The following is a 27,110-nucleotide window of genomic DNA, read 5'->3' on the forward strand; positions in this document are numbered from 1 at the left end:
ACACAGAACGCTTCTTATGGCACGGCTGCTCCTCCCCGCCAATTTAACCGAACACACACACACACCAAACACAGGTGAACACACACACACTTGGATCTGGGTTAGCATAGCGTTGCATCTAAGTGCATCTATCCTGCAGCGTCCACTGCAGTGCTGCGCATTGCACCTCATTGATTAAACGTACAGACATCAACATGCATGAACTGTGCTCACTGTGTGTGTGTGTGCGTGTGTGTTTAGGTAGCCTTTGGGGATCTGTTTATAAATCTTCAAAGCCAGGATCAGCAGCAGGTTGAGTGAAGACACTGAAGGAGGGAGAGTGAGGCAGATGGAGAAGAAACGGTGATGGGGAGGGATCCAAAAAAAACACAGCATGGCGGGTGGGAGAGCAGATAGAGAGAGGGGAGTGTGTGTGTGTGTGTGTGTATGGGTGTGTGTGTGTGGAGGGGAGATCCATGCAGTAAGGCAGAAGTTTCAGCTCTGCGCTCCACACACAGCCAGGACGGAGGACAGAAAGCACTAACAGGTGAGCCGCCTCCTCCTCTTCCTCGTCCTCTTCATCGTTCTGTGTGCAGAAGTTGTTCGGGTTCAGGTGTGAACGTTGACGCGCTGAAGTTTTGGATCAGATCAGACATGGGAGTGTGCAGGAATGCAGTGTTTCTCTGATTTAAGAAGTGAAGGAGGAGATGTTCCAGATTTCTGCCGTTGTGCTCCTGATGCTTTTCTTTAATCCTCTGTGAGCGCTGCCACAAAAGCATAATGCTGGCTGTGAGGATTGAGCAGTCGTGCTGCGTCGGAGCAGCATGCATTATTTATCTGCACCGATCTCCAGAAGCAGCGATGCCCCTCCGGGCGCAGCGGCGCTTCGTACGCACTGCCGCGTCCTCACAGTGTTAATATCTGGGATGATTGTTGAAGTGATGAAGTGTGTGTGTGAGTGGAGAGCAGACGGACATCTCTTACATTTCCTCCTCTTGTTTGTGGAAAACCTTTGCCCCGAGAGTTCTGTGTGTCAGGATCAGACATCATATGGATTATTAATCATCATGCATGGGGAGACATCAGAGAATCCCTGTGAGTGATCCTGAGGTGCAGAGATGTCCCTTATCTCCAGGCGGGAGTTCCTCTCCTTTTGTCTGCAGATCCACTATCTGAACCCAGATCAGAGTTAGCGCCGCGCAGTCATCGTGTCTGCTGCACATTACACATTTGTAAGCACATATGCTTGTGTTATTAACAGCATCTGAGGAGTGCGTGTGTGTGAATGTGTGTGTCCGCGTGTGTGTGTGTGCGTGCGTGCGTGCGTGTGTGTGTGTGTGTGTGTGTGTGTGTGTGTGTGTGTGTGTGTGTGTGTGTGTGTGTGCGTGTGTGTGTGTGTGTATGTGCGTGTGTGTGTGCATCCAGCTGCTTCTGAAGCCATTCCTTACTGAGGGCTGCTGGCAGCTGCTCATGCCGTGAGGGCAAACAAAGACACCAAGATTTATGAGACACAAAACACAAACACACACACACACACACACACACTCACACACACAGCATAGATGTAATAAACTTATATTCAGCGCCTGAGAGCACAAGATGTGATTCTGAATAATCCAGACGAAAACACCTGCAGCAGAAGTAGATTTTTTCATATAATATGTGATAGAATAGAAATATGTTTTATATTCAGACAGTAAGGAAATTCAGGTGTATCATCAGTTGATGGAAACATGCAGATAAATACAAACATTAAAAAAATATGCAGCTCTAGAAAACCTGAAGTGCCCACTGCACTGAACGCCTTTGAAAACGTCCTGTTATTCCACCAAATGTTGATTCCTGAACTCTTCCTGAGTTAAAATGTTACTATTGTTGTTTCTAAATGAAGATAAACTTGTTTCCTTTGCATTATTTGAGGTCTGAAAGCTCTGCTTCTTTTTTGTTATTTAACCATTTCTCATTTTCTGCAAATAAATACTAAATGTTTGCTTGGAATTTCAGAGACATGTTGACAGTAGTTCATAAAAGAACCATGTTCATTTTACTCAAAACATAGACGTGTAAAATCAGGTTGCAGTGGCCTCTTAATATTTTCCAGAACTTTATATATTTCATATGTATAAGGGTTCAAAATGAAAAAATACACAATCTTGTTTTTATTAGAGTCTAAAAGAGTTTAGGTTTAACTGATTATGCTGAAAGATTGAAGGAACTGCAGGTGAAACGCTGATCCCTCAGGCTGCCTCCATGGAGCATCATGACCTCCATCAAACCTGTGATGGAGGTTTGAAAGTAGCAGCAGATGCTTTCAGTCAAATTCACTGTGTAACACGTCAACGGCAAATAAAACCACCTGTATAAATACAGATGGTTTGGCTTGTTGCTTCCCAAGTCAGAAAAACTTGACATTTGAGAAGCAATGATTACAGCTAATCAATCTGGGAAGGGTTGTGAGGGCATTTCTAAACAATTAAATGTTCATCATTCAAATAAGTTTGAAACTCAGCACGGCGCTGAGGGAGTGATGCTTTGGGCTTTTAGCCACAGGACCAGGCCACTTCTCTGTCACTGAGTTGACCTTGAACTACCAAAGTATTCCAGCGTCCATTATGTGAGTCCAGCTTCTCCCTCCATGGTCACTAGCTGGGAAATCCATCCATCCATCCATTTTCTTCCGCTTATCCGGGGTCGGGTCGCGGGGGCAGCAGCTTCAGAAGGGAGGCCCAGACTTCCCTCTCCCCAGCCACTTCTTCCAGCTCCTCCGGGGGAATCCCAAGGCGTTCCCAGCGTTAGCTGGGAAATGATCCAGAAAAACAGCTGCAACTCTACAAAAATGGGATAAAACTGAAATAATAAAGGTGATAAAAGTTCAGCCACCAACCTTAGAGAAATTCTGTCCTGCAGCTTTCAGACAACAGAAACAAACATCTGAAAACCTCAATGAACTGAAACAACGTTGGAAGAAACAGTGAGCCAAACTGTTTCCACTTCAGATCAGATTGTTTTGAAACTGATTGTTTCTTTATAACTAAACATGTTTTTTTTCTGACAAACAGAGTGAATGGTGTAAAATACATTCACTTGGGAAAGTTTTAATTATGGAACGACCCGCTGCTTCATGGTCAGCCATGAAACGAGGGCATGGTGAAGAGACGCGAACATGCGGAAAAATCTGCATAATCCGGCGCAGACATAAAAGTAGCAGAAACATCTGATCAAAAGAAAGACGGGGCTTTGTTCTAAAAAAAGAAGTCAAGCTTTAACTTTATTTTTGTATCCAGCTGCTTCAACAAGAAGACCGTAAGAAAGCGACTCCATAACCAGTTTAACTCTCTACTTAAACTGTTGGTTCAATGAAAAAACAACATAAATAGTGAAGATTGATGGACTTCTGCATATGTCCAAATCATTTTGATACTTAAAAGCTCTAATATAGACACTGAGATGTTGAACGCAATCATAGAAATGTGTTTTCTTTGCAAAAACTCTGAATATTTGACACATTGTCAGAATGAGAAAAAAACTGTTTTCCTCAGTATAAACAGGAACAGGTCTAATAAAAGCAACTTCTGCTGATTATCTCCCAATATCTGCACAGCAGATTCTGTTAAAATGTTCTTTAATCAAAAGTTTCACATTCAGTGTGAAGGATTTTGTGAGCAGTGCATCCTGGTCCTCTGCACTGCAGCAGTTTGTCTTTTTCAGATTTCTCCTCCTCTAACGTCTGCCGGAAAACATACATAATGCCATATGTGTCACCATATTTGCTTTGCTGAGTTTGTTTGTGAGCAAAAGTGTGTTTTGTCAAGCTTTTAGCCATCATAGGAGCTCTGATATCTGCACCAGCATCATCTATTGGACAACGTGATCTGGATGCTGCTGTGCCGAACCGAAAATCAGCAGAAATTCTGCCCTGTTCTGGGATTTTTCACGTCTGTTTGCAGTTTTACCACAAAATCATATGCTGTGCTGAGGAGCAGGAGGAGCAGCTAAATGTGTCATGAAGGGTTTAAACGTAACATTTATCCAACGTCAAGAGGTTCTTCATGAGCATCCAGTAATCTGAACAGCTGGTGTGATGCAGGGCTTCATCTGCTGCTGCTGCACGACTTTCTGAAGTTTCGGACAATAAGTCGTATTTAACCAGCTTCCTGCAGCAACAGTTACTCTGGCAACATGCTCCAAATAAACCTGAATGTGGATTTTTTATTTTATTTTTTTTTTGCAATGATGCTTTTGCTGATGTCAAGCACAGCTCTGCAAACAGCAAACGGAGCACTCGAAGCAGTTCGCTCCGAGCTTTCCGAGCCTGAAAGCTCGAAGTGGATCCCACACAGGACAAAAAAAAGCAGACCGAAACCAGAATGAGATTATTGACCAGCCTCAGGAAAGCACATATTTAAACAGGAGGCAGCGGGAGTGTGAGCATGAAGTGCGATGTGAGAAGTGGATGATGGGAACACAAGTTGGATTATTTTAAACTTCACACCTTGAGGTTTGGATCAGTGAGAATAAACCCTGAGCAGAAAGAGATGACTGTGCTACAGCGGAGGACGCTTTGAGCTGCACACTGTCACCATCTGATAATCCCTCGGTGCTACACTAATCTGGCTCCTGCAACATCCTGAAGATAACACACACTGTTTCCTGAAACTAAACGTCTGCCTCCAGTGCTACAGGAAAAGAAATCCTGTGGTTTTCTTTTGCTGGGTCATCGACGTGGACCAGAGCATTCACATTATGCAAATAAGAACAAGAAGAAACAAATCCAGCAAAGAACCAGCAGGCAATACTCCCAGATCCGGGTACGGATAGCAGCAGAGAAGTTTTAGTGAAGTTTTAGGGTTCATTCACACCAGTCCTGTTTAGTTCGCTTTAGTCCAACTCTAGTCCGTTTGCCTAGAAGGTCTGGTTTGTTTGGGAGGTGTGAATACATAATGGAACTCTGGCTCGTCTACAAACCTCGGTTCGGTTCGGCTGAAGTGAACTCTGGTGCGGTTCAAATGCATATGCGAACACAAAGCGGACTGGTGTTCACACTTCCTGCTCTAAAAGCAGGATTTGCTTTTGGATTCTGGGTAAATACAACCAAAACATACGCGTTAGCGGTAGAAATGCCTTGTGGTCCTTTACCAAAGACAAAAAAAATCAGGTAGATTAAGTTTGATTGGCGAAAGATATTGCAACATTGTTAAATTTTCAGCTGCTTTTACAAACCAACCAAACCCTTTGAGTAGCATGTTCCCCTCCTGGCCTGTGGAGGCGCTGTAACAAGAACCACTGAAGGAAACAACACAGAAACCTCTGAAGACACTGAGCTCAGCTTCCTTCTTCATGAGATATAAACAAAAATGGAGTGGCATCAGATTTTAGCAGTTGTTCTCTTTTGTTTTGGTAAAAAATAAGTAATTTCTACTGCTAAGTCATTTCTAACATTAACGCTAAGCTAATGCGTTTGTTTTGTTTGTATTTACCCAGAATGCCCTGCAGTGTAGTTAAACTGCTACTTTAGACGCATCCCCACCAGAGTTGACTTGAACTGAACCGAGACCCAGGTGGATCAGAGTTCGATTTCACATTCACATCTCCCCAAACGGGCCGGCCTATCTGGGCAAACGGACTGGAGTTGGATTAAAGCGGACTAAACCCGGCTGGTGTCAGAGCTCTCGTTTCATTCATCGATGTTGCAAAGCCAGAAGGAGAAGAAGCAGAGGATAGCAGAGAGTCTGTCTCCTGCCAGCAAACACAGCAGGGTTTGATCCATCTGTGACAGACGGGACACGGCGAGGCAGCAGACTGGACTCCGTGACTGCCGCTCTGGCTCATTACGAGTGTGATTACAACCACCGAACACACACCAGTCATGTAAGAGGCATTGCAGGATGGGAATGTAAACGCCTGGCTGAAGAAAGTGACAAAAATACACATTTAATTCACTCCTGATTCAGGATTGTATTTGTCAAACATCTGATTATTATCTGGCTTTCTGAAAATTCAAATAAATAACTACGACGGAAAAACACATGTTGATGTGAGACCATTCGGCCCAGTTCAGAGAATCCAGTTACCCAGTGGTTTTTAAGATGAATCCACCTACAAATGTTGGATTTTAAATATATTCTGAACTGATGTATTCTGATCTGCAGACTATATCAGGTTTATATTTCATACAGTGTGTTGAACGGTCAGAGTGAGACAAGTGCACTGAAGCAGCGTCGCTCTCCAGAGACTGAAAGCAAACTGAAAGACCTTGAAAGACAGAAAGAAACGAGTGAAAGCCTGAGAGAGATGCCAGCAGCTCTGCAAGGATCTTTGCTTTGAATTATATGATGGCACTGAGAATACCCACAATCCTCTCATGCAGATGATGTAGCCATAGTTTCCAGCAAACAGTTAGGGTGCATTCACACCAGCTCTGTTCGGTTCCCTGTAATCGAACTCTGGTTCATTTGTCTAGAAAGTCCAGTTCTTTTGGGAAGGTGAGTCAAACTCTGGTCTGCCTACAAACCTCGGTCTCTGTTCGGTTAAAGTGAAATCTGGTGTTTCGATGCACGTGTGAGCGCTAAGGGAACTGGACACCGCAGACTACAACACAGTGCATTCTGGGTAAATACAACCACAACAAACATGTTGGTCTAGCGTGGGAGAAATAACTCCTGATCTTTTACCAGAAACAAAGAAGAAATCCTACAACCGCTAAAGTCTGACAGCGTTTCATTTTTGTTGACATTTTGTGAAGAAGGAAGTTGTGCTCAGTGTCTTCTGAGGTTTTTGTGTCACATCCTTCTGTGGTTCTTGATGCAGCGCCCCCTCAGGCCAGGAGGGGAATAGGTTTCCAAAAGGTTTGGATGGTTTGACTCAGTGCAGAGAGGAAGAGAAACACAGCAGCTGAAAATGTAACAAATGGCGCAATTTTGTTTCCCAATTGAACCGAGTCTATTTCACCATCAGGTGTGAAAACAGCCTTAGAAAACCTGATTCTGCTCCAGGTTGACTGATGAAAACAACAGTTTGAAAGCGGATTTGGATTCATGGAAGTGGGTCTCTATTGTTTGCTCCAGCTGTAAGTTCTGGCTCACACCTCGGCGTCTTGTGTTTCATGTTTCTTTCTGTTTGTATTCCTGTCGCTGCGTTGCTGCCATGCATGTGGTCCCCAGGCAGGTCCTGGTGTCTGCAGCTGTCAGATGGTGACATGCTGAGGATGGAGGACGAGAAACGGCCGAGGGAGGGATTAATGAGCGGGACAGCAGCAGCAGCGGGGTCTGTCACTGCGCCTTCAGATAACCGCTCCCCCAGCTGCCTTTCTCTCCTGTCCCAAGAGGCCCGGCTGCAGCTTGTTGCTGCGCATCTGGGGTAGAAATGCTCAGTAGCCTCTGCAGATATGCTCCGTTTGTTTCCTCTTTGTGCGTTTGGAGAGGAAGGAGGAGAAGCAACGATACATGGTGTCAGACCTCAAAGGGATTTTTAAAAAAGCTTCAGAGTATGAAAACAGGAACAGGAAGTGTTCATGAAACTCATGTCCTCAGGTTAAACACTCAAAATGTTATTCCTTTCTGTATGAGAAAAACAAAAGCTGCAAGGAGACAGTAGAAAACCAGGAGGGACAGGTACACTGCAAAAACCTACAAAGGTATTTTTGTCTCTAGAGCAAATTTCTTATCAAGCTTGAAAATGTAACAAGACATTTTGTTTTGCCATATTATAAGATAAAATGTCTTATTTCGCTTAGAATCTGTATTTTTACAGGTAGTAAGAAATTATATAATTATAACAGGAACCTAAGTTACTTGTAAGTTAGTTTTGTCTTATTTCAAGACATTTGGACTAGAAACTAGTCAGTACCAACACTTGGTAAAGATTATGTGTTTTGCAGTGTATGAGAACTCTAAGAAAAATACCACTTTCTTAGTATTTACTCAAACATTTTCAACTAGAAATGTACATTTGAGTGAAAAAGATAAAAATTCTATTCAACTTTTCTGCGTTTTGAGTCTAGAGGCAATATTATGTATCAAACAACCTCGTGCCATTTAATATCACAATCAAGTAATTATGCTAACTTCAGTTGTTATAAACGATGCTGTAAATATCAAACTTTGCTATTTAGCAATGTAAAATTTTGTCTCTGTCTCTTTAAGAAGCCACTGCTCTTTTTGACACTGCCTTCAGCATGTAATCACAGCAATGCTTCTCATTGAGCCACTTGCAGCTGTTCTTAGGGGCGTACGACTGACAGGTGGTTTCTATAATCAACTCATTAGACCCACAGTTCCACCAGATGTTTGCTAATTGCTGCTGCCACTAGTCTAGAGGAGCTGAGGTGGAGGAGCTTTGTGGAAATAGGCAGAGCTTTGTGAGAGCAAAGTCATGTGAGATTCAAGGATTCCTCAAACATGCAAGAAAAATATCAAAGCAATCAAAGGTATGATTTTGATGGGATAAAATTATAACATGATATATTTTACATAAAGCCCCCGTTTAATATCTCCTAAAGCCTCCATGTTTGCTTATTCTTCAGGAAATTTGTTTGAATTTCATGTAGAATTTATTCAGCACAGATTCCATATTGTTTCTGCTCTGCTTATATAAATGGGAGTTATTCTTTGCAACAGAAATCTTCACTCCATAAACAGCTCAGAGTGTAATTATTCCACCTGCGGATCCCAGGCTTCACATCCTTATGTCACCTTTAAGGTTTCTCGTCCCGATAATGAAGCTTCACACTCGGCTGCACGCTTCGATGACCAGCCTCAGTCCAAGTGCGTGTTCTCATTTTGACTTTCAGTCCAGAGGAGAGGGGCTTCACATGCGCCCTCCCTCAGATCACTGCACCCGGATTTTTATCTCCCAGCAGGCCGCTGTCCCGACGGCGGCGGCTTCAGAACATCAGTCACACTCCGCAGCGTTCAAACACACACCGGCAACCTCCATCGTTATGGAAACAATAAACTACAGGATTTTTCTATCGGGAAATGTGAGCCGAAGCATGTCGGAGCAAACCAAACTGAATTAAGTTAAAATGTTTTTTTCACTTGAAATCAGCCGCTTAACACTGTCAAATGATCTGAGAAAACATATTGATTCTTTTTTCAGAAATGTTTCATTGGTCAGACCTGAAAGGTCACTGATGCTCTTAACATGTGCATCACACAGAGGATGAACGTGATGAAATGCAGCTACGCACTGAAAAAACACAAAGTACATTCAGTCTGTTTTACAGTGCAAATGTCTTAGTGCACTTAAAATAATTTTTTTTTGCAAGAACACAATTTTCACACCCAACTTTGAAAACAGGATTTTCCATATGAATGTGGCGAATAGGATTGTTACAACAACAAAGAAATAAATAACAGGATAATTGTCCCAGAAGTCATTGCAATAAACAAAAATGTCGTTTTGAGACCATTTTAAAGAAGAATAATGGTTTTGGTATAATGATAATAATGATGCAGGAACAAATTCTCAAAGAAAGAGAGAAAAACAATAAGTTATGCACATGGAAATTATTTAACTCATTTTAATTTATCATGTGATCAATTGATTTATTGCAACATTCCTAGCAATCACGCATGAAAAATAAAAGCCTCAAAATTTCTGCTAAAGTTAGTGAGGAGTTTTCTGTTTTGGCAGGTAAAATCCCATAATATGCTGTTTCATTTCACGTCAGTCAAAGAGCCACAGACCCTGCTGAGGCTCAACGCGACTCCAATTACCTACTGAGAGATGAATTATTGACATCTTTGTTTGCAGCAGACACTTTGGGAAATAATGTTCGGTTTGATTTCTCTTTGGGTTTTTCTCGTCTCCTGTTTGTGTACAACCTGTCTGCCTCCTCATCATCCCGTCTAAAAGGCACGCACCAATCTGCCACACAACCCAATCTAAAGCCACCGATCTGAGGCGTGGGTGTGATTAATTAAAGAATGTCCTCTGTGAGCTCTTTTCTTTGACCGCGTTTGAAATTGTCAGGCACACAAAAGACAGCTGGAAACCCTAAGAAAATAAATACGTTATTATTCAAAGCAAGCTAAGAGCTGCTTAGAGCCTCCACACCACAAGGGGGCCCTCAAGAGCAAAAGCTGGCATGATAAATAAAAAAATATAAATTTAAAATGTATAAATTACACATGGAAAAGTCAACTTTTTGTAGTTGGTACTCGAATAATACATTAATCTCTTCCTGCTATTGGCTGCTGCCACCATTATAGAAATGTAAGATATAAAATTTGTGAACTTGTTTTCTGCAAATTTTATTTTTATCAGCTGATGTTAATTTTAAAATAATTGAAATAATGTGGCACAGTTACATACCACTCTCAAAATCCAATTTTATTTTTGCTTGCTGCTCCTTTTAGTTTAAATTCAATAACCATAATAACATGATGTAAGTTAAATACAAATGCTAAGTATAGCAGGTATGTTACACACTTACAGTAGCTCAGTGTCGATATGTTGGCATTGGGGCCCTGAAATGAAAATACGCTTAGGGCCCCAGAAAGAGTTGGACCGGCCCTGTTCTGTTGGCTTTAATTGTTCAGATTCCACCCACACAGCTTCCAATAACTTGCAAGAGTTTTTATTACATTAGGATAAATCTTCAGCATCATCCTATTTGGTATCATGAACCGTTTTCTCTGGTTACTGTTGCTATCACAACAGTTTCCAGTTACTGTATAAAAAAGTCAAGGTCAGATAAAAAACATCTGAAATACATCCTGGAAAAAACAAGCAGATAAAACAGAGTCTGAGGCAGAGAGGAGAGGAGAGGAGAGGAGAGGAGAGGAGAGGAGAGGAGAGGAGAGGAGAGGAGAGGAGAGGAGAGGAGAGGAGAGGAGAGGAGAGGAGAGGAGAGGAGAGGAGAGGAGAGGAGAGGAGAGGAGAGGAGAGGAGAGGAGAGGAGAGCTGCAGGAGAGCAGAGCGCCGACTTCTCTTGTTCAGTTTCTACAAATTCCTGCTACCTGAGCAGATTTCACTTTACCGCACACAAAGACGACAAAGAAACGAGTTCCTCAGCTTCCTGTCTGCCCTCTTCCAGGCAGCTGCCTGATAATTCAATGTTATGCAACCAACATTTCTGTCTGTTAAACTACAACTCAGAAATGATGAACTGTAAGAGCTTATAAAACTCAATGACTCTCGAAAATAAATGAAAATGTGCAGAGAAGCATTGACCTCAACTACAGATGCATCCAGTGGTTAATATCCTGATGCATATTATACAAAATGATTTTTCCTAAATGTGGAACAGAATATGGAAGCTGTTGCCGTCTCCAGTTGATTTGCGGCTTTAATTAAAAAACATCCCACTCTGCTAGGAACTCTGCATGAGTTTCATGAAAGCGCATTTATAACGAGATGCAGACAGAAACACGGACCTCAGAGTATTTCACTGGAATCTTTAACATTTTCCAACACGTGAAAGTGAAAGGGAAGAATTATTTTGCTTATTAAAATGTTTCTACAAACTTTCCACTTGGACAAACAAACATTTTTGCTTATTTGTCAGATTATATGGAACGTGTCAGCAATGAACAATTTCCAGATCAAATTCTGGACTTTGACTAGGCCATTCTAAAATACGAAAGTTCTGTATTACAGATTTTTAGGTTTTTTACTGTCTGAACTTTGTAACATGGCACCAAAACACTTAATCTGTAGGTCCGACGGTAAGTTTAAAATAAAGAGTTGATAGCAAAGAACAAACTACTAGTGAAGTAAATAATCTACGGCTGGATTTATCCGTTTATCGATTATTTCTAACCACTAAATGTTGCATTGCAAAAATAAAGTCTTATCAAGTGTTTTGTTCTAGTTTCTAGTGCAGCTGAAGTGAGGCAAAACTAATAATTTTCCATGAAATAGCAGGGCTGCACAGTGGCGCAGTTGGGAGATCTGTTGCCTTGCAGCAAGAAGGTTCTGGGTTCGATTCCCGGTCTTTCTGCATGGAGTCTCCATGTTCTCCCTGTGCATGGTGGGTTTTCTCCAGGTACTCTGGTTTCCTCCCACAATCCAAAAACATGACTGTCAGGTTAATTGGCCTCTTCAAATTGCCCCTAGGTGTGAGTGTGTGTGTGCATGGTTGTTTGTCCTGTGTGTCTCTGTGTTGCCATGTGACAGACTGGCGACCTGTCCAGGTGACCCCACCTCTCACCTGGAACGTTACCTGGAGAGGCACCAGCACCTCCTGACCCCACTGAGGGACAAGGGTGTAAAGAAAATGGATGGATGGATGAAGTAGAAACTCGCATAATGTAACTAAAGCCAATTAATTTAATATTGATCTTAAGAAAAGTTAATATACTGGCAGGTTATTTCACTCGTACTCTGCATAATCTTACAGTAAGACTTTTGTATCAACATTAAGAAATTATTGACTAAGAATAAGCTCCTCTATCTTCCTGAAATGTTACTTATAAATTAGTTTTGTCTTATTTCAAGTGTGCTAAGATATTTGCACTAGAAACTTAACCAACAATACTATGAAAATGAAGATTTTGTGTTTTTGCAGAAGCTCCTGCAATTAATATTTCTGTTTACTAAAATGATTCGAAGACAACCGCAGCTCTTCACACAGAGTCTGATCAGCAGTGACTATTTTCCTCTGGATCAAACCCGCCTCCCTCAGACGACCTCGGCCCGTTGTTGCCTTTGTGCCTGCGTGCTTTTCACGGCTGCAGGCTGCCGTTCCAGTGAAAGTCATTTTTCAAAGGCGTCTTTACTCTGTCGGCAGAGGGAGACGAGGAATCGGCAGACCCCATCCTGCCTCCGCCTTCCTGCTGAGAGGATGGCAGAGCAGAACCGGTCGGCCTTAACCGGAGCCGCTCAGCAGAAAACCGTCTCAACTCACAGCAGCACATTGATCAACTGTGAAGGAGTAGAAATGGATACAAAGACGGTTTTTGGCTTTTACTGAATCCAAATCTGTCTGATATTAGCAGGTCACTCTGTAGGACTGTAATCTTAAAACAAAGGGAGCAATTTTGTGTATTTTTTAAAAACATGCAGCTGTGAAAAACATTAAATCTGACCTAAAGCAGATAATATTTTCATTAGTAAGCTCTACAGGCTGCAAATAGTTACATTTATTTGAGCAATTATTTAGAAAAAGTTTAATTTTAGAAGTAATTTTACTCCAGTGTACTTTTTACTTTTACTTGATTAATATTGTTCTTAATTATTTCTGGATACTTTATTCAATACAAGTAACTTTTATGAAGAAAGAACAAACATTTTAACCAAATATGCGTGAGACGCTGACTTCTTGTTTTTGTTTTCTGTCTGCTGAGCTTGTTGGAGATTAATAAGATACAGTAAACATTAGATATGGTCACTGGAAATACCTTATATTTTGTCAGTTTGGTGAAATCGTTTTAAAATGTTAAATCAGATTTTATGATTCGTTACTCAGAACTTCAGTGACATTTTCACCACAAACATTTTGTAAACCTTTTTTTTTTTCACCTTTACCTGAACAATCGTATATTGAAGCAGAGTTTCTCTCACTTGGGTATTTCTGGCTGCTCTGCTGTCTCTGCTGCTGAAGTAAAAGTTGAATGAAGGACTGAGAGCTAAAGAACCATCTGCTAATGATTTCATCATCCAAACAGCTGGAATATCATGTAAATGGAGGAGCATGAAAAACAATAACTCCTGTCTGTCTGTGTGTGTGTGTGTCTGCGTGTGTGTGTGTGTGTGTGTGTGTGTGTGTGTGTGTGTGTGTGTGTGTGTGTGTGTGTGTGTGCGCGCCGGAGCGTACTGTATGTGTGATGAGTGTCTCTTTGTTATGCTGTGCAGGCTGCGTCCTCGCCGATACAATGCAACAATAGATCTGTGTGAAGCTTTGATCTAATGAGAGAGAGAAAGAGAGAGAGAGAGAGAGAGAGAGAGAGAGAGAGGCGACAGAGCGAAGTGGGAGATTGTTCAGCGAGAGAAGAAGAGATAAAACTGAAGCAGCTCATCCAAGGACGGATTTGATTTCAGCTCACTATAGAAAGTCATTTAAAAGGTTTTTTTTTCTTTAGTTTTCTGAATAAAAAACTTTGCCATAACTTCTTATTATTAGATGAATTGCGAAAGCTGATCTCAAGAAGACCTGGAGTTAAAAATAAATTATTTTTTAATTTGTTGTAGTCGTTTTCATCCATTTTTTGAGGACGACGTAAAAAGGATAAGAGCAGAAATTCAAGAAAAAGGCAGCGAGAGATTAAGGAGCTTCTAATGAGGCTTAAAATCTTACCAAGTATTTTAGTCTATTTTATAGTGCAAATAATGTATTTAAAATAAGAAAAACTCATTTACAAATAACTTTTTAGCAAAATATAGGAGCTTGGTTTAAGTAAAACATTCCATAATAATGAAAAAGTATTAATTTCACTGGCAGATTATTTCACATATAACAAAAACATTTTCCACATGTTACAAGTAAAATATGTACATGTGTAACATGTGGAAAATGTTTTTGTTATATGTGAAATAATCTGCCAGAACTAGTACATTTTCATTAATATTAAGGAACTATTGACTTAAACAAGCTTTTATATCTTGCTGAAAGTTTAGTTATGTGTTAATTTTGGTCTAGTTTTTAAATTTGCATTAAAAACTAGACCAAAAGTACTTGGAAAGATTTTGTGTTTTTGCATTTTAAGCTTTACTTTCTAGCATGCACCACTTTGAAGTTGTTTAGTTTGAAGTTGCAGGCGTCACACGTAACACTTTTATTTATATGTGTGCTGTAAAATAATAATGTTTCCACCACATCTTACTACTGATGATGCGAGCAGCGGCCATATTGAAACGTAAAGTTCGTTACTCGGGTTCAGAGTTGCTTCCAGTTTCCCAGTCAAACGTTTGCAGACGCTACAGTTGATTCTTTTAGACTGAGAAGTTGGAATTTCCCAGTTCTGAGTAAAACTGGAATGAAGCATCATTTGGTTCACACACTGAGAAAAAACATTTAGAAAAAGTGGTAATTAATTTAAACCATTTATGATCCTTAAGTGTTTTAATTAATGTTTCTAATTTGAAAATAATAATGATGACTGCTTCGTAACAGCTTTCTTAATACAATTAAACATACAGTAACATAGTTTCCTCCCCTCACACACACGCACACACTCACACACGGTCAGTTATTTTGCAACAAATTTCACCGAAGTTTCAAGCGAAAGACTTAAAATTTCCAATCATAGCTGTGGGATAAATTCAGCAGCAGTTAAATCAACTCCTTTGACATTTAAATGATGAAACTTGAGCGTGTTCGCTGCAGCAGCCGGAGACTCGACATCATGTTCCAGGAGAAGAATTAAAGTTAGCAGGAAGTAGAAATCCTCACAGAGCAGGTGAGAGCTGCAGTTTGAGAGCTAATGTGTTTGTTATCACCTGCAGCAGATGGCCCAGCATGGAGGACACACACACACACACACACACACACACACACACCTACACGCACACACACACACACACACACACACACACCTACACGCACACACACACACAGGTACAAACTACATGTAAAAACTCCCAGCAAACAGATCTGTTCATTAGTAGGATTTGTTTAAAAAGAGGTGCGTTTGCGTGTGTAGGTGTGTGTGTGTGCGTGCGTGTGTGTGCGTGTGTGTGAGTGTGAGAGAAGGCAAATTAAGAAGAGAGAATGTCTCAGATGTTTGGATCTCAGTTTGTATGCATTTAATGACGGTTTTAATACATTTTAAATCTGAGATTAAACAGCAGATTACATGTTTAATCCGGTGGGTGAGGACGGGACGGGACGGGACGGGACGATGTCTTTGTCCAGCTGTTATTGGCCAAAAAGCAGGGAACATCATGGATTGGTCACTGTTGTATCACTTTATTGCTATAAAACACCTGGCAATGGTCAATTCACTGCAAAAACACTAAATCTTACCAAGTATTTTTGGTTTTGTTTCTAGACGAAATATCTTAGTACACTTAAAAAAAGACAAAACTAACTTAAAAGTAACTTATCAGCAAGATATAGGAGCTTGTTTTTACAAAATAATTCCTTAATATTGTTGAAAAAGTGCAAGTTTCACTGCCAGATTAGTTCACTTGTAAAATGACAGAAACCATGAATTTACTATGAACATTAAAGGAATTATTTAGTTAAAAATCACCTGTTAGTAATTTTAGTCTTTTTTCAAGTGTGCTAAGATATTTGCACCACAAACTTTGTCAAGTTTGTGTTTTTTGCAGTGAATACGAATCAGAATTAGCAAAAATTTAGCGCTTTTTATTTGATTTATATTTAAATTGAATCATTTTTCTTTCATTTGCGTCATTGCAACTTAATTTGGTTTTGAGCTTCATGGTCAGATTTTGTTTTTTATCTTTAGATCCACGTCCTTGATTTGAAACCTCAGTTTTAGACCTAAATGAGGCGAGATAGTATAAAAACATTTGGACTAGAATCTGGACACTTGGTCAGATTTTGTGTTTTTGCTGTGGATGTGTTTTGTTCTCATGTTTACTGAAAACTGCACAAGTTTAGCCAGAAAGTTAGACGTGTGCATTCCAGTCACGTTTAACTGGAATGCTGCTGTATTTTTATTTCCGGTCTGTTTTTCCTGGAGAGCTGACAGCCAACCACGCAGGCTGCTGCAGTGATGCAGGCTTGTTTCCTAACAACAGAAGCTGAAAAACACAGAAATCTCCATGTTGTGTATTTTACACCAACAATCAAATCAATCTAAAACTCGATATTCTGACACTTCTTGCTGATACGTGAATGAACATGTAGTTTAGAAAGCACATTTTCCTCAACCTAGAAAATTACATAATGTTCACATTTCAGGGTAAACAAGTTATTAATGTAAACTCGCAGTTGTACAAAAATAGCCGTGTACACACACGCATTTCCTCACACACACACACACCGAAAGCAGCCTACGCAGTAAGAAAACAACAGAAAACACACATCTCCACCCACACAACAAAGTTATATAGGCCACACAGACATCCGTACACCTTCATGGTTTGTATTAAATCCCTTCCCACAGGAAATTCTGCATTTCATGTGGCTTCTCATCAACATCCTCCGTTTCTGTGTCTTTTGTTTCCCCTCCTCCTGCTGTCCTCCTTCCAGGTCGTCTCCATCATTCGTTATTGATCTGTCCACAGGGAGGACATGTCCACCGCTCCCTTCCCTTTATTTATAGATACAGGACAGAATCTCAGGGAGAGAAACAGGAAGCTTTACTGTTTATTTGGGAAGTTTTCATCCAGTGTGGGTCTGTTGGTGAATATCAGTGTGAAATGGATCCACTTAGCACTGGAAAATAAAGCTGAGCTCATTTGATTGCTGATAATTTCATTTTTATTTAAAATCTTAACTGTTTTCTACTTAGTGCTTAAAAATATTTGCTATTAGATATGCATTCTTTTGCCTCTTGTTGCCTGTACTGAACAGAAAAGAGTGTGGAGAGACAATATGAAGACATAATAAACACAGAAACTGTCCAGTTTGCAGTTGTTTGACTGGTTTTGTAACTATTCAACTGGGCAGGGAAGTTTTAAAATCCACTGCAGTATATTTTCTGAGGGTTTGGGTGCATTTGTGCGTTCCTCTGTTCTCCCCCGTCCTCCCCTGGGTGCTCATTATGGAAGAGGTTTGTTTGATCTATTCTTTCATTTCAGTTTGAACCTGAAGCAACCGGCTCTCTGCGGAGCGCTCTGTCGACACGGCCAGTTAAAGCTGCTGCCATTACACAGACAAACAAACACTATTTCTTAGCTGCCATTATGCAAAGGAGCTGCGTCTGCATCCTTTTCTATCAGGCAGAATCTGCAACGATCTGCAGCGCTGCATGGATTTCTCCCTCTGCTGATCTGGGACAGCTAATCAGACAAAAACGATCAGTTGAAGCTCGGTGCCCTAGGTATAATTAACAACAATAATTAGCTTCTATTTAAAGAGGTTTATTTTGCTTAAACATACAAGAGAAGCATTTAGTTTCAAGTGCAAATAACTCAAGGCTTCGGCAGTGAAAAATATACTTTCAGTTCAGATTAGAGACATGAGAGGAAAAGCAGAACACATTATTAAACAGTTTACAGCAAACGCTGATGTGAGAGAATGCTAAGCAGAAAGTAATTTATAATAAATCACAACCACTAAAGCTTCTCACTTCATGGTTTTGTGACACGTTTTCCAGCTTAGTCAAACAAGCTCCAGCAGCCGCAGACAATAGATAAATCATGCTAATGACTTCACCGTTCTGTAACTGCGACATGCATGTTTATGTAAATATTCAAATGAAATATAAATCACACAGTTGGGTTTTCTTTGGTCCCACTGAATCTGTAAAAGAAGCAACTTTTAGGAATCAAAACTGAATAAAAGGAAGTTTCTTAATCACCACCAGTGATTTTCAGGCTAAAAGCTTTTCATGACACGGCAGAACTCATTTCATCCAATGACATTATTGCATGGAAAGAAAATTCAAATTGGCTCTAACACATACACAGACTATGTGTTCAAATTAGAGATTGTGCAGCCAATTCAGCAAACAGTCTCATATTTAACTGAACTACAAGTGCAGTTAATGGAAAATCCACTTTTATGTATTTATGTATGTTTAAATAAATTACAGTCAAAGCAAAATGCTTCATTCTCTGAAAGGCCAGCTGTTTGTGATACAAACATTGAGATAAATATCAGCTGTGTTTCTGAGAAGAAAGATTTACTCCTTTCAACATGTGATTTATTAATGTTATTAATAAATCATCTATTAATCTGTGTCAAAACATTTATAAAACATTGGCTACTTTTGTTAAAAATACAAATCATCTGAATTGAGTAGATCAGAGGTTTGTTCAGTCAACAGATGGAGATTACTGAGTAAATGTGAGTTTTTTCAATTCTGTACAACAAAAACACAGCGACTGATTTTCACTTCTGCATTTATTATATTATGTGTTACATTATAACTCCAAATGGTTTTAAACTCACATGTAGCTCAGTCAGCTAACTTTCACATCTAAGCACAAGTTAGATGCATCTTTCATCCATGAGACACAGCTGGACGACTCTTTGACATGTTATTTTCTTTTAATTTGCTTAATGAGCAGTTCGCTCTCGTGCCTCATTCAGGGCTTTGTAAATGACACAGAATGCTAATTAAGACTGATAAACCTGCCCTGAAAGCTGCAGCATCGGCTGAACTCTGCTGGAGCGTCACAAAGTACGATAAGCTGAATCCTTGTGTCTTTGTTTGGTGGGGGGGCGACACCTCCACCCATCTGCTCTGTGTTGCTTCATCACAGCAGCACAACGAGACAGAGAGACGGATAATTACATCCTCAACTGAGAGCCATGTGGTTAAATGAGTTAATACGGCTCGGTGGTTTTTAATGAGCGTGTTCGTACTTCCTGTTCTGTCATTTATATTAAAATGCAGCACATTTGTTATTATGGGCTGCTTATGTGATTGTTATGCTTGTGAAATTGGAGCCAATGCTGATGATTCCTGTTGCTGCTGCTTGTATCAGGGAAATAAGTACATTTTTCAGCTTTTGACGGCGTGTTAGGACCATTGTAGGTAGAATAAAGGAATCCATTCCCGGCAAAAAAATCTCAGAAACTTAAAAAAAAATCTATTTCTGAGTTCAAAATATTCAAAATTAAAAAAATTTTTAAAAAGTTGCAATTTCTGAGTTTTAAACTGTAGAAATTTGCTAGAAAAAAATCCTAAATTTCAAGATTAATATCATAAATTTTCAAGAAAAAAACTTGGACATTCCTGAGTTTGAAATGTCAAATATTTTCTAGAAAAAAGTTTTGAGATTAATCTCAGAAATTTTTGTGAAAAAACGTGGAAATGTGTGCGTTTTAAAAGTACAAAATGTGGTAGAAAGATCTCAGAAATGTTGAGATTTACATTTTCAAGAAAAACATAGATTACAAAAGTCAATTCTTGTTAATATAGAAAGTTTCTGAGATAAAGTTTTTTGGAGGAAATTTGCTATCTAAAGTTACCTAATAAGCCATTATAATTATCTCTAGCACTTATTTCTTGATTTTCTGATATTGAATGTAGAATAAATACCTGCTAAATGTAAAGTCAGTTTCAAGTGTTAATTGGATGGAAAATAAGACCTTTTTGCTGTTCTGAGAAGAAAGCAAATGTTATTTAATCTGCTCATTTTGAGTCTGTAGACATTAATATCGTCTTAAATATATTTCTGGTTTGCAGTTCAAAAGCAAATAATGAACATACAAAATCTTACCAAGTATTTTTGTCCAGTTTCTAGTGCAAATATCTTCCTCTGGCTCATAACATGGGAAAAATGTTTAGTGATGAATAAAATAATCGTGAAATGGGCATTTTTTTCATCAACATTAAGGAATAATTTACTTAAAACAAGCCCCTGTAACTTGTTGTTACTTGCAGGTTAGGTTTGTCTTATTTAATACTAAAATATTTAGAAACTCGACCAAAATATAAAATAAGATTTAGTTTTCTTGCTGTGAAGAGTTATAGGAAACGTCTTCAGTTTAAAAATGTGGTGTGTTTTCAACACATACTTACTGAGCCAGTGGAGCATTGGTGCATAAAATGATGCAATGACAAAATATTATCTAATAAACGATAAATAAACAGAAAAAGCATTTAGCATCTCTAAGGCGACTGACATGAGAACTGATGTGTGAGATTCATTAAATAATTCCCTCAGGTAAATCAGGGACCCAACTTATAATGGAAAACTTCATTTATTTCCCACCAAGTAGCTCTCTCAGGGAATCCTAAACACTAAATCTAATGTGTGTCTCATCTTCCAAATAATTTGTCTTTTCTTCAGGTAAAATGCTGCTGCATTGGAGCGTTCTGATTGGCCTGCTGTGCCTGGGCCAGGTCAGCGGCGCCTGGGGTTTGGCCCGCCTGCTGGACAACGCAGAGCTGCGCTCGGCCTTCTCCGTGTCGCGCACTAACAGCATGGAAGGGGGACCGAAAATGACCGTGACCTTCGACACGGTTTACGTCAACATCGGCGGAGACTTTGATGCCAAGGGGGGATTGTTCCGCTGCCGCATCCCCGGGGCGTACTACTTCTCCTTCACGGTGGGGAAGTTCCCCCACAAAGACCTGTCTGTGATGCTGATGAAGAACAGGAACGAGGTGCAGGCCATCGTCTACGAGGAGAACGCCGGAGAGGAGAGGAAGGTAGGCTGGAAAAAACAGCTCACTTTCAGCAAACAGGTGTAAACAGAAACTGTATTTAAGCCACAAAAACTTCTCACATTTTCAATTTAAACCTAGCAATCCAAGCTGAGCTCCAGCATGTTTGGTCAGCTGGTTTTCCCAATGTATGCACTGTACAATGGCTGCTGGAAAAGACAAGCACTTTGTTGTTGAGTTACCATCCAGAAACCACTTGTTGCATTTTTGTCGGTTGAGTAGGAGGCTCTACTAATGCTTTTCAAAGATGTATTGTCGTCCATCTTTGCCATTTTCATGTGCGAGTGTAAACGTGATTTGGGGGGCGTGGCCAGCATCAGCTGAGTTTGATTTAAGGTGACAAGACGCTTTAAAACAGCTCATTCTGAAAGGAGATAAATGTATACAAAAGATGTTTTGTATAGGCCATAAATTTATCCTGACCTGTTTAACGAAGCATAAAAGGTCACATAAGGAGCAGCATCATGAAAAATCAACTTTTTTGAGCTTTATATCATGTTAGAATGTTATTCCCTCATAAAAACATAGAGAGTGACCTTGAGAGTGCTTGAGACATCTTTTCATCTCCATGGCAACCATTCGGCTGTGCAAAATGCCTGGGTGGACCTAGCCCCGCCTTCGAGGTGCAGCTCCTCCTCCAATCAACTCCTTCAGACTAGTCAGTAGCAATTAGCAAACACCTGGTGGATCTGTAAATCAGGTGAGCTCATTGTAGGAGCTGCTTCTGAGTGAAACTCTGGTAAAAATATTAAAGGGTTAATAGAGCAGCCATGCTGTGATGACTTCCTGAAGGCAGAGTGTCAGAAAGAGAATGAGCTTCTTAAAGAGACAGAGGCCCAATTTCAAGGTGTCAGATATTAAAGTCAAATTTCTTTTAAGTTGTATTTGATACATAGAGCCTTTTTATAACAACTGAAGGTAACATAGTTACTTGCCTGTGCTATAAAGTGCCGCTATGTGGCTGGAAAATGCGTAACACTGCCCCTTTATGGTTTCTGTGCCCCTTTATGGTTTCTGTACGTCAGGGCTCAGTTAAAGCCCTCTGTGTTTATGTTTACGATGAGTCATAGAAGCTTATCCCTCTGTGATTGGATCATGTTTCACCATCTGCTGAAATCCTCAGGTGCAGAGCCAGAGCGTCATGCTGCAGCTGGAGTTCGGGGACACCGTCTGGCTCCGTCTCCATGGCGACCCCCGCTACGCGCTCTACAGCAACACCGGGCACTACACCACCTTTAACGGCTACCTGATCTACCCCGACACCTACAGCTACCAGACCCACCACCACCAGCACCAGCCCACCTACAACCCTCAGCAGGACACAGAGGACGCCAAGGCCAGGCCAGGAGACGCCGAGAAGGAGGAGGAGGAGGAGGAGGACGGCCAGGAGTATGATGACGAAGAGGACGACGGGAGATCCGCCTTCTCCGTGGGCCGCACCCAAAGCATCCTGGGAATCGACCAGGTGGGCGTGCCGCAGCACCGGCCGATCAGCTTCGACACGGCTTTCGTCAACATCGGCGAGGACTTCAACGTGACGGAGGGCGTGTTCACCTGCCGCGTGCCGGGGGCGTACTACTTCTCCTTCAACGTGGGCAAGCTGCCCATGAAGACGCTGTCCGTGAAGCTGATGAAGAACCGCCTGGAGGTGCAGGCGATGATCTACGACGACAGCCAGGGCGAGAAGGCCCTGCAGAGCCAGAGCCTGATGCTGGCGCTGAAATCAGGCGACGTCGTCTGGCTCTACTCCCACCAGAGAGACGGATTCGGAGCCTACAGCAACCACGCCAAGTACATCACCTTTACCGGTTTCCTGGTTTACCCCGACATCAGCTCCAGCTCCCCCACCACTGCCACCACCAGCCAATCAGAAGCCGCCAAGAGGCCCTAACTACGGCTGGGTGGCGAATGACTGAGCATCCTGGGTGGGATTCATGTTCACATGTGAAAACACAACATCTTACCAAGAGGTTTTGGTCTGGTTTCTTATTACACCTGAAATAAGACAGAACTAACTTACAAGTAGCTTTTCAGCTAAACTGGTAGCTTGTTTTCCGTAATATGTGGAATAATTCCCTGTATGTGGAATCCCAAAAATTAAAAAGGAACCATTTTATATACGTTTTTGCACTATCTCCATCAAAATTTGGAATCATAATTTTAAATAACATGCTGAGGCCATGGAAGGTGTAAAATAACTTTGGTATTCTGTTGTCTGTAGTTTAAATTTCTAACTGTTTATATGAATTGTGTCTGTTTAGACAGCTAATACTATGTAATATACACACTTGAGTTCATGACAAATGTCTTCTAGGGGACAGCAAAAGAATATTCTGTTCTAATATTGATGAAAACGTTCTGGTACTAATGGTAGATTATTTCATTTCAAACAAGACATTTAATCCATCAATTGTACTTCTTTATTATTATTATTTTTTTTTGTAATATTCATGAATTATTGACCTAAAACAAGCTCCTATATCTTGTTGAAAAATTGCCTGCAAATTAATTTTGCCTTAGTTCAACTTGTACTAAGATATTTGCTCTAGAAACTGGGAGAAACTACTTGGTAAGATGTTGTGTTTTTGTCACAGAGGGTATCAGGAATAATTCCTTCTCAAAGTCACAGGAGTTTTGGACTCAGAACCTCAGAGAAAATCTATTTAGTTTATAGCTAACAGCTTCCCATGTCAGGAGTCCATTTCACTTGAATGTGAATATTTCACTCTGTAATGAAAGTTCCGTTTTGTCACGCACAAAGGTTACAAAAGTAAGAAAATCAAAATTAGCCCCGCTTCAAAATAACCTGCTAGCATAATTTCAATAAGATCAAGAGAAAGTGTTAGCATTGGTGGTGGGCACTGCTAGCTAAAATGTTAGCTGTGCTAACCCTAAGGAGCTAATCATAACCCTTCTGCTACTGGTGAAGTGCTACACCAGCACGGTATTTAGAGGGAGCTAATGCTAAAGCGCTAACGTCGATTCATATAATATCTGCCCTTAAAAGACTACAACGCTCAAACACCAATTAAATTTGACATTATAATTTACTTATTCTATAATTATATGTTATGTCATGTGTATGTTTTTCTCTCAATTTCCGTTTTCTGTTTGAAATAAAGTTATTGCGGGGCAAAGGGGAGAAACTGACCATGAGGAAAGGAAACAGTTGCTTAAACACTTCAAAATAAGAGCATGAATATAAACATCTAACTACTTGAAGAATTTTAAACTGTCTATGACTAAAACTTCAAGACATGTTGAACTTTGTTTAACTAAACTTTCCCAAGCAGCCAAATAAATGATCCCTTTAGAATCTAAATGAATTTAGGGGAAGTGTGCTAAATGTTTTTAAAGTTAGCAAAAGCGATAAATGAAACATTGGCTGTGCTATTAGCAGATTAGCAGAAGGGTGCCCACCACTAGTTAGCACAAATATCATCTATCTGCACTTTACCTGATAATTAATTCTGGTGAAATTAGTCGGGTTCAATCTACTTAAATACAAACTCAAACCAATCTGGGTGCAGTTTTCTATAACGGATCAATAATAACTATCAACAAAACCACAAATGAAGTCTTGAAATTCCAAGTAAATTTAAAATGATAATCTGATATGCTTAATTGTTACAGACTCTATCCACAACTGTACAATAAAATATAAAGTAAAGTTTATTTTAGAAGCTTCTAATGTGACTTCATGCAAAAACTTCCACTAAGCTAACCTTAAATGACAAGTTTGGTTGAATCGTGAGTGAAAAGTCTCATATAAATGCTGTAAAAAATAAAGCATTTCTCTCCCAGGTTGAAATCGTGAAATAGATTTACCAAAGAGTTGGACATTCATAACCCATTCCTGCCCATTTGATCTGATCATTTCTGCAAAGTAATCCGAAGCAGTTTAACCTTCAGTGGTTTGATAAAGGCAGATAAATCAGAATTTTCATTCTCTACTGAAATATTCCTTGAAGTGTTGGCTTCCTGTCAAACATTTGGTGTTTCTGCCTGTAAGTAAGACGTCTCTTTACTTGTTTTGTCATTAACCGCATGTAAATTACTGTGAACAGTGTTGGTTTTTGTGTCAAAATGAGTGTTTTCTTTCCAATATTTGGGAGCTCGATGTTGTGTCTCGGTGGCAGCGAAGGATCCCAGGACAGAACTGACACAGATTGGGAAGGAGAGCACGACTCCGTATCCATACAACTGTTGACCACATGCCTCCTCCAAGCCTGCGGGGATCTGGGACATAATTTGATTTCTAATTCTAGCAGCATTTATTTCACGTCTTCAGACGGAGCCCACTGTGGGGAAAATTGAATTGCTTCTCCCAGACTGCAGTGATGTGCATATCTAATTTCACACTGCTGGGAATAAGATTATACAGTTCAAAGTGTCATGAACCCTTCCCTTATCAAACAACCCTGTCCTCTGGAGGACCGCGGGGGTTCAACTTTAGTTTTGTTGAACGTTTAGATGTTTTTATTACATTGGTTGAAAATTTATGAAAAGCAAATGGTGGAAAATGTATGAGATGCAAAGCACTGACTTTACTCCAGTCAGTCAGTATTTGGCAAAAGAAAAATGAGTTAGAGTTGGGAATCAGCAGCGGGGAAACATGTTGGGAGAACGTTCCACAGATCTGCAGGAAACTGTTCGAAAATGTATGCTTGATATGCAAATCTCACCCAGTTTTAAGTGAAACGCCATTTTCAAATCAGGCTGGAAAAAAAGTGTTTGCTGTGATTCCTGCTAGAAACCGAAAAGGCAGGAACAGCAAAGCAAACCACTGAAAACTCATTTCCTCTGGATGTATTTGACAGAGGGAGTGGAGCAAACATGAAAACATCTTTACGTCTAAAGCCTGAAAATATGAATTTTCCAGGCTCACTAATTGCTGATTTCCAAAGCTTTAAGGCGGCAGCGACTTTCAGGAAACAAACCTTTTTCTCTCCCAGTAAACTGACTTTCTCCTTTAGTCTCAGAAGAAAACTCTCAGCCGCAGCTCAGAAAATCATATTTGTTCTGTCCACACCCCTCCAGAACCCGTCCAGAACCACCTAGAACCCCTGCAGAACCTCTAGAACTTCCAGAACCCTCCAGAACCCCAGGCGTGTGCAGCGCTGAGACTTGTGTTATGCATGCATGTAACTGAAAACAAACATCTGAAGAGAAATGCTTTCTCCTGATCGCATGTCCAGCTTCAGAGGTCGGCAGATGCCTGTTGTGTGTGTGTGTTATGTGTACAGTTCCTGTTTCTGATGCTTTAGGTCAAAAATTGTGTATTTAAAAAAATATATATTTAATATTCAGATATGAGTCAAAACGTGGTTCAGTTCCAATTTCTACAGTTTTCAAAAGTTTTGTCGTGCCAGAAAAAAAAACAAACCCTGGATGATATTTTGACTCTTGCTGTCTTCTGTAGTCTGCCGCCAACTATTTGAAATGTTAAACGGGTTTTTACATGTAAAGTGAATGCGACAAAATAAAAAAAAAACGTTCGTTGAAATGAACGAGGACAAACATCTTGGACTGTCCTGGTTTTATTCTGCAGCGCCACCTGGTGTTTGTGTGATTTCCCTGCATTGTTTTTAGATCCACAAGTAAATAAGTACCAATAATATTTTTAGTTTCTCACATAATAATAATAAATAATAATACGAACAAAAACTTTAGGGCATGAAATGGAAAATTAAAGACAAATATAGAAAAACTAGTCAAATAATGAAGTTTACTGAATAAATGTCTATTATGTCTGAAGCATTAAACTTTAATGCTTTTCTTTTCACATATAAATATATTTAGACTGTCACCAAACTGCAACTCTATATTTAGTAAATGTAAACAGTGATATTTAGTTTACTTGTTGCTGCTCCCTTGAAACATTTTTTTTATCCTGGAAAATAAAAGTTATTTTACTATTTATTTTACTTAAAT

General features: G+C 40.1%; 1 protein-coding gene across 1 annotated transcript; it reads left to right on the forward strand.

Annotated features, from left to right (window-relative positions):
* Nucleotides 1-317: 317 nt before the first annotated feature.
* Nucleotides 318-26,698, forward strand: c1qtnf4 (C1q and TNF related 4). The gene is made up of 3 exons (XM_081605519.1): nucleotides 318-526; nucleotides 20,800-21,161; nucleotides 22,300-26,698. Exons 1-3 carry the CDS (start codon nucleotides 427-429, stop codon nucleotides 23,065-23,067), a joined length of 1,230 nt encoding a protein of 409 aa, XP_081461645.1. The 5' UTR covers nucleotides 318-426; the 3' UTR covers nucleotides 23,068-26,698.
* Nucleotides 26,699-27,110: the final 412 nt, after the last annotated feature.

The sequence above is a fragment of the Poecilia reticulata genome, chromosome 3 (assembly GCF_904066995.2).
Source record: "Poecilia reticulata chromosome 3, P_reticulata-male-v2, whole genome shotgun sequence".
Taxonomy (NCBI): Eukaryota; Metazoa; Chordata; class Actinopteri; order Cyprinodontiformes; family Poeciliidae; genus Poecilia; species Poecilia reticulata.

Excerpts from the sequence above, each read along its gene's own strand:
- c1qtnf4 (XM_081605519.1), top strand. The coding sequence starts at position 427 with ATGGGTGTGTGTGTGTGGAGGGGAGATCCATGCAGTAAGGCAGAAGTT. Across the intron at positions 527-20,799 it reads AGGACAGAAAGCACTAACAG|GTAAAATGCTGCTGCATTGG; the intron begins GTGAGCCGCCTC and ends TCTTTTCTTCAG. Across the intron at positions 21,162-22,299 it reads ACGCCGGAGAGGAGAGGAAG|GTGCAGAGCCAGAGCGTCAT; the intron begins GTAGGCTGGAAA and ends TGAAATCCTCAG.